Source organism: Alligator sinensis, unplaced genomic scaffold (genome assembly GCF_000455745.1).
Source record: "Alligator sinensis unplaced genomic scaffold, ASM45574v1 scaffold61_2, whole genome shotgun sequence".
NCBI classification, from domain to species: domain Eukaryota; kingdom Metazoa; phylum Chordata; order Crocodylia; family Alligatoridae; genus Alligator; species Alligator sinensis.
In genome coordinates, this window is record NW_005842108.1 from 983,968 (window position 1) to 991,801 (window position 7,834).

At 41.1% G+C, this 7,834-nt stretch overlaps 1 protein-coding gene across 1 annotated transcript in view; it reads left to right on the top strand.

Annotated features, from left to right (window-relative positions):
* The window catches only part of TNFAIP6 (TNF alpha induced protein 6), a 26,845-nt gene extending 22,257 nt beyond the window's left edge, over positions 1–4,588 (top strand). The window contains exons 5-6 of the mRNA XM_006024538.3: positions 1,386–1,426; positions 2,655–4,588. Coding sequence (XP_006024600.1) covers positions 1,386–1,426; positions 2,655–2,818 — 205 coding nt within the window. The 3' untranslated portion in view covers positions 2,819–4,588. The remainder of the gene's footprint in view (positions 1–1,385; positions 1,427–2,654) is intronic.
* Positions 4,589–7,834: the final 3,246 nt, after the last annotated feature.

The following is a 7,834-nucleotide window of genomic DNA, read 5'->3' on the forward strand; positions in this document are numbered from 1 at the left end:
GGGGGGGGCCTGGGGGGGGGGGAGGGGGCTGGGGGGGCAGGCAGGGGATGGGATCTGGCAGGGGTACCCCCATGGTCCCCTCCCCACTCCTCCAGCCCCCCGACCCCTTACTCACCAGAACTGGAGCCCTGGTGCTGAACACGTGGCCTGGCCAGCAGAGTGTTTCAGCGCCAGGTTGAGGGCCAACCACAGAGACGCTCTGGCAGCCAGAGCATCTCTGGGAAGGACCCAGCCTCCGGTTACCTCAGGGCATGGCTCTGCTTTTTTAAACTTTGATTTTTTTTAGACCCCTGGATATCCTCTCATTTTCTCCCTGCGCTGCAATCTTGCAGTGCAGGGAACATTTTGTTGTTCCCGCATGTGCCTGTCATCCCGCCTCAAAGGGGATTGAGGTGGGGCAAGAGGCACGTGTGCGCTCATCTGGACACGGCCACGCTGGGTATTCCAGCCCACCATCGGAAAATGTTGTTGTCCCCTGTCCTAGGATATCGGCATGGATAGCTCTGTAAAATATTTTTTTTGTAAATAGGCTTTGGGTATTTTTACTTCTTTACACGATATAAAGGCACAAGAGGTTTTTTTCAACTGCTTGGTACCTTTTATTGGTCTTTCATATATTTGCTAGAAGACCTTTTGAAATTCTGTTTGTTTTGACAACATCATTGTAGAGTTGGGTGGGGGTAAATGATTGCAAAAATATACTTAATCCAAGATTATTTGACAAGGAAATGATGTAAGTAAAACAAAGTAAAGCCAACCCAAGGAGTTTTAAACAGTCTTTAAATTTAAAAAAAAAATTCCCTCCTTGCTCAGTTTTCACTCTGTGATATCATCATTTTGCTAGTTCCCCGGTAGCCATCATGTCTTTCAGCATAGAACACCTGGATTTCTAAAATAAAAAAAATAAAACAGAAAAAAAATACAAAACCCTTTCAATGCCCATCATTTTTCAGACCTCTTTTTGCATATTATCGAGTCACCAAGAAAAAACATAATTCCACTTTTTTTTACTGCATAGGTCACATTTAATGCTTTTGCCTGATGTATAAACTTCTTTCAGAAGCTTCAAGCCATTGCTCCTTGTTTTAACCCCCTTCTAAAACTGAATGGGTCTTGCCTTTTCATTTGTTTCATTAATTTTCTTTATGTATTGCAAATTTGGGTTCTCTTAGCCTTCTTCTTCTCACACAGACTTTGTAATTTTTTAGACAAAGAGGATAAAAATACGTAAGCTTTTTATGTACATTGAACAGACTCCAGTGAACAATTTAGCACAGTGAGCCATAGCACAAAAGGAGACTTCAACCCTGTAGCAACAAGGGATGTATGTTATTGCATATTTGTTAGTTGACATTTAGTTACAAGCCATATATAATCTTTTTCAGGTACTGTGGGGATGAACTACCAGATGATATCAGCAGCACAGGTAATATTATATGTCCTATTCAGGATAATATGTATGTATGTATTATGTATGTATGCACGCACACACAGACTTCTTTTTCTCCCAGTTTTTCATAGCCCAGGGAACCCAGATAGCTGAAAATTAGATTTTTACTTCATGGCCAGTATGCCATAATCCATCATGCAAGCTTGCTAGCATCAACCTTGATAAATACTATTACTTACAAATAAAGGTAAAGGAAGAGAAATACTGAAGAAGTCTTGTTAAAAAAAAGAATTAGGAAAAAAGTCTGCAGGCCCTTACTCAATAGGAAACTCCAGTGGGGATGTTTTGTACAACACATGGGAAGACTGTGCTGAGACTAGTCCTCTGAAGCTACAGAACCACAAGTAGTGTAGCCAGCTCGGGGCTATGCTGCACATACCCAGTAAACTGCCTCTTAGAACTAGATGGTGCTCATGCAGTGCTGCTCTAATGCAGCTACTGTCATTCCAGTTTAGGAGCCAGTGTGTGCAAAGCAGCTGTGGTGTGTCCCAGCACAGCAGTTGTGTATTTCAGCACAGTGCTGCCTTGCCTGTATGGAGACAGGCATTACCACAAAGTGACTTCACTGATCCAGTCCCTGGTCTACAAGGCATACCCACACACTAATGGCTTCTGGGCTTTTGCATGTCAATGTTTCCAAAAAAGAGATATACATTTTGGAATTTCAAAATTTCTTGAAAACTGGAAATATTGAACTGTCTTTCACACCAGAAGTGCTCAGTTTCAGTCAGCTCTGGCAAGAAGTGATCAGCCACAGCCACAAAGTAAACTTACCATGCTTCAAATGAGGAATTATCCATGCATATTTCCCCAACAACCCCAGACCTGAAGAAGGAGCCTTTGTGCCCAAAAACTTGTCTTACATCTCTCCCAACTATACAGTTTGTCCAATAACAAAGACAACAAAAAACCATCAGTTGTCCAAAATCAGAAGCATTATAGCTTCAGAAGCAACATATCCATACAGACAGGCTAACAGGGTGGTGGCTATACAGCTCCCAGTTAAAGGCAGGCTGTGCTCTGGAGCATGGTAATGTGATTATATCAACATGAGGATCAAGAGCTGTAGGATTTAGATCCTGGATTTTTTTGTGGGAAAAAAAAAAGTATTTCTGGAAGCAGGACATGAAAAAAATAATTCCAAAGCAGCACATTTTCATTCGTCCAAAAGGAAGTAACTTATTTTTTCTTTCTATTCCTCTAGGAAATGTCATGACCTTGAAGTTTTTGTCAGATGCCTCTGTGACAGCTGGTGGCTTTCAAATTAAATATATTGCTGTAGACTCACCCTCAAAACCAAGTGATGGAAAAAATACAACTTCACAAGGAAAAATAAACTTCTTACCTGGAAAATTTGGCATTATGTAAACAGACAGAGAGAATGGAACTGAAAGGTAATGCTATTAAAGACAGATTTCAGAATTCACGTTAGATATTGTTAACTACGTTACAGGAATAGCAGCTGCTACAGCCATTTTTCCTTTTGTCTTTCTGAGTCTTTTTTATTTTTAAAACACTTCTTAATAAAGTGTATTGGGAAATTACTTTGAAAACTTTACTTAAATGATAAACTATTATTCTCTAGATCACAAAGAGTGAGTGAAACTAAAGGATTTATTCTCATAGGGCGTGTCTACACACTGCCCTACAGTGACGTAGCAATGCGCTATGTCGCCATATGGCGCGCTACAGCAATGTAGTCATCACGTGGGTCTACACATGATCGCCAGCTATGTCGCCGTAGCAGCATACTCCCCCCCAAGTATAGTGCACACACCACTACAATGATGTAGCAGTGAAATCTAACCATGCACCACATGCATAGTGCAGTAAGCACCCATACTGCACTGTGCTTTAGCACGTCCAAAAGGAAATACTAAAGCATGGCACTGTAGCAACATTGTTGTATGGCAATATGTAGACATGCCCATAGGTGTCCTAACTAATCCTTTTTTAGCATAATCCACTCTTTTTTTCTCCTCAGCCCTTGTGTCATGTCACTGAAGGATATTTCTGTAGGGGGACTAACGTTCAATCAGAGCAATTCATCTCTTACATTTTTCTTACTTTTCTTTCGTACCTATGTATTTAGTGCTGTTCAGACTTTGCTTTCCCTAGTCTTGTTTTTTTCCTGGAACACTTTTTAAAACTAATCACTTTCCCTGGATCCAGGAAGCCCTTAAAGCAACCCTCACTCCATGGTAGACTGCTTCACAGTTTAAATGCATCTTGAGAGTTGGCCTCCTGAGCCCACAGTTGGAGAATCTGAGGTACCTGAAGTCAAAGATTATGAACCAGCATGACAAGCGCATCTATTATTGTATTGTCCTCATCATGTTATTGTGATCTGAGTTGTAAACAATTAAGCAGAGTTTTTCATGTCTTCCTTGCCTAGTGCCAGACCATTCCAAGTATTTTCACTTCTCAGACTTTACCCATTAATGATGAAATATTCTCTGATACCTGGGAAAACTGGGAAACTAATGCACCAAATTAAACTGCCTATTGACCACTAGTAAACCCTTCTTCAAGATACTGACTACATGTTATATTTTGTTCATACCAAGAAGACTCACTATACTGACTGAGAAAAACATTGAGCATTTTGCATGTTTTTAACTTTCTGTTAAACCCTTGAGCCCAACATATCATTAAATCTACCTCTTTTTCAATTATGTCCAGAATTTCCAGCCTGTGGTGTTATTTTTTTCCCTCATATATTTTAGAATGTACTCTATTTTTTGTGTTATGGTTAACACTCGGTTCATTTTATACTAGCGATTTTTTTCAATATTGGATGTTTTCCTGACCTACTGTTCAAGTTAAGCCTTTCCAGCAACTTCAGTGGGCAGTGGAATGGATGTTAAAGGCTTATGTTCTTTGGGATGTATTCCAGACAAAAATAGTAGAGCCTTTGGCCTAATCAGGCCTCTCCCCAGATAAGATTCAATATTACAGCATTAATAATTGAGTGACTTCTGTGAATTTTAGCTTTGGGATTTTGTGAGTTTAAACCTTAAATGAGAAACCAAAATCAAACTATAAACAAGAGTTGAGATAGCATATTGCTGGAACCACAAAAAACATGGTTTTCACTTCCAGCATGTAACATAAGAGTTATGGAAAACAGTTATATTTTTCTAATTGTTCAATAATTAGTGTGTTTTCAGCCATTACAAAACGAAGTAATCTTTACTTCACAAAATGAAGTAATCTTTAGTTCTGTAGTCTATGAATATTCTTTTTTCTAATAGTGAAATGACTATAGTAATCCAGTTTTCCTCAAACTAACAGGCTATAAAGTAATATTAAATCTGTAAATAAATTATGATTAATTAAATCCAAGTGGCTTTTCAAATAACTAGGTCTGACCATCAAGATCTTACAGGAAACCCATAGATTTGTATACCTATAAAAGCAAAAGATGGAAAGCAAAACCCATTGCATACTTCTGTTTTACAGGAAAATGCAAATGAACCTGACTTAAGTGAATAACTTGAGCTTTTCTTTCTTTTAACAAGATAAGACGCCACATTCATTTTTACATATGTCGCCATGTCTCTCCTTCAGTGTGGCATCCTTTCCATAGCTTGATGGGCCATGTCCAGATGAGTGCAGCCGTGCAGTATGTGGCACTGCAGATGTGTCTGCAGTGCCACATACTGCACATTCAGCTGTCTTCTGTGCTGCCAGGGAGCAGCATGGGAGCGGGGGGAAGGGGATATCCAGGGGTAAAACACACACACACACACTCAGAACAGCGCACATGGGGGCAGCGCGCGCCGCTCAAAACTGGAGCCTGGCTGGCCAAAGCCACATTCCAGCTGCCGGCCAGGCTACAAGCGGCAGGGTCACCACTGCTGCAGCCCCAGGGGGCCCTCAGGACCCCAGGTAAGGCTGCTGGGGCCAGCTCAGCCTCCCCTACCCCACTCGAGGTAACCTGCTGTGTGCCAGAGGGCATGTGGCACAGGCATTCCCTGCGGACAACTAATAGTGGCATAAGGTGTCCTACTGCTAGGTGTCCCTGGGGAAACAGACATCCACACTCATGTGGACGCAGCCATGTTGATGTTTAATGTCTGCTGGGTTTAATGCCTCTCACATAGGTGTGTGTTGGGGGGGGTGCAGTGGCATGGACACACCCTCCTTTCAGTCAATCTTGACATGGGAGCAGCAGCCGGGAACTTAATTTTTAAATCCCTGAAGCAAGTATGAATCCCCACTTCCTTCCCCTCTGTGCTCAGCAGCACATCCCCTTCCCTCCCCAACCATTGCCACTATCTCCAGTTGCCCTGGGGAGGGGAGGGGCAGCTCTGGAGCCACTTCTGCCCACTCCAGCTGAGTTCTGCACAAATCTGGGCTCAGCCGAGGACAGCAGCAACAGCGGGAGCAGCAACAGGTGGTTCCCTCCTCTTTGATTGGTCCCCTGGCATTTCCTGCCAGCTGGAGAGTAGACATGGGGCAAGAGAACAACTCCCACTACTGCCACTGTCTCTAGCCAAGCCCAGCTCCATGTGCAACTGGAGCAAGTAGGAAGCAACTCTGGAGGTCCTCTTGCCCTTCCCACCTCACCCCAGGGTCAGGTGGGGACAGTGGAAACAGTGGGCAGAAGGGGAAACAGGAGAGGAGGGAATGTGTGGCTGAGCAGGGAGATGAAGAGAAGAGAGAACAAAGATTTTTACATGCTTAAGGAACTTAAAAAAGATGCCCCAGTGCTGCTTCTGTAGTACAGTTTGCCCTTGGTAGTACTTTGTAGTACTTGGTATTTCAGAGGCGACTGGGAGCTGGGGTACAGCTGCCTTCAGCATGGGGTGCTGCTTTTGTATCCCCCTTTCTGATATCCTGGATTCACCCACACTCTCATGTCATATTTTTCTTTAACTATGTGCACTTATTTTACAGTCTTGTTTCCATGTTCTTTAAATGTAGAAAGAATAGACTTAATTTATCTTAATTTTTGTTAATGCTGTATGAGAAACAATCTCCCTATGTATACAATGATGAGTTCTGAATTAGTTGTTATGACTCAGGAAAGAAACCTTGGAATCATTGTAAATAGTTCTCTAAAGATATCAGTTCAATGTATGCAACAACAGCCAAAAAGCCAATACAATGTTGGGCATCATTAAGAAAGAAATTGCAAACAAAATGGAGAATATTTTCGTGCCATTGTACAAATCCATGGTACGCCCACATCTTAAATAATGTATGTAGTTCTAGTCCCCACATCTCAAAAAGGATGTTTATAGACTTAGAAAAGATAAAGAGAAGGGCAACCAAAATGATCAGGGGCCGGAGTAGTTGCCATACCAGGAGAGACTAAAAAGGTTAGGACCCTTCAGTTTGGAAAGAAGAAGGCTGAAGGGAGTTATGGTAGAGACCTATAAAGTCATGAAGAGTATGGACCAAGTAAACAGGAAATTGTTGTTTATCAGATCCCAAAATACTAAAACTAGGGGGAACCCACTGAAATTAGTTGGTAAGAGGTTTAAAACTAACAAGTGAAAGTTCTTTTTTATGCACTACATTTAGCTTGTGAAATTCATTGCCACAGGAAGTAGTGGAGGCAGAAAGCACCTCCAGGTTCAAAAAGGGACTGGATAGATCAATGATAGATCAGTTAATAGCTATTGAACAGAATGTTTGGAGATGTTTCCTCTGGCATCTCCAGACTAGTAATTGTGGATGTCAGGAAGGGTATTGAATAGGGGGACAGATGATTCTAGATATATATAGTTCGATACTCTCCCATCCACTTCTGCTACTGTTGGAGATGGGCTACTGGGCTAGATGAACCATTGGTTTGACCCAGTATGGTATTTCTTATATTCTTATTTTTAATTAATTTCTTCATGATATTCCTGTTATAGTACAACACTTACCGGAGTTCAGCTGAAAAAGTTGTTTTTACCTGTGTCAGGGATTTTTCAGCTTGTATGTCTTTAATCAAAGCTAACTTTAATTTTTTTGCTAGCACTGCCAGGTACAACAAAGACTTCAGCCTCCAGTTTACCACTGAATTTAAAAATAAACAATAATGGTGATAATTAATGTTAGTTTCTAACAAAAAGATTTTTTAAACAATAAAAGCCACAATATGACAAATGTTCTTCATTTCCATATGATCATTCTACATCATTGCTTTATCATTCCATAAAATGGAATAGGGCGAGTTATGGATCCTGTTATAAAAGTATTCCTGACACTTTGAACACTTTTGTTACCCAACAGCAATAGCAATAACAGAGTAGTGGAATAATTCAAAGTCTGACATCCAAAATCCCCTGAAAGGGAATAAAATACCACATACAAAATTAAAAATCACACAAAAAAAATTCTTGATTTTTACTGAGCCATAATATGAATGCAGCCTCTGTAATTCCC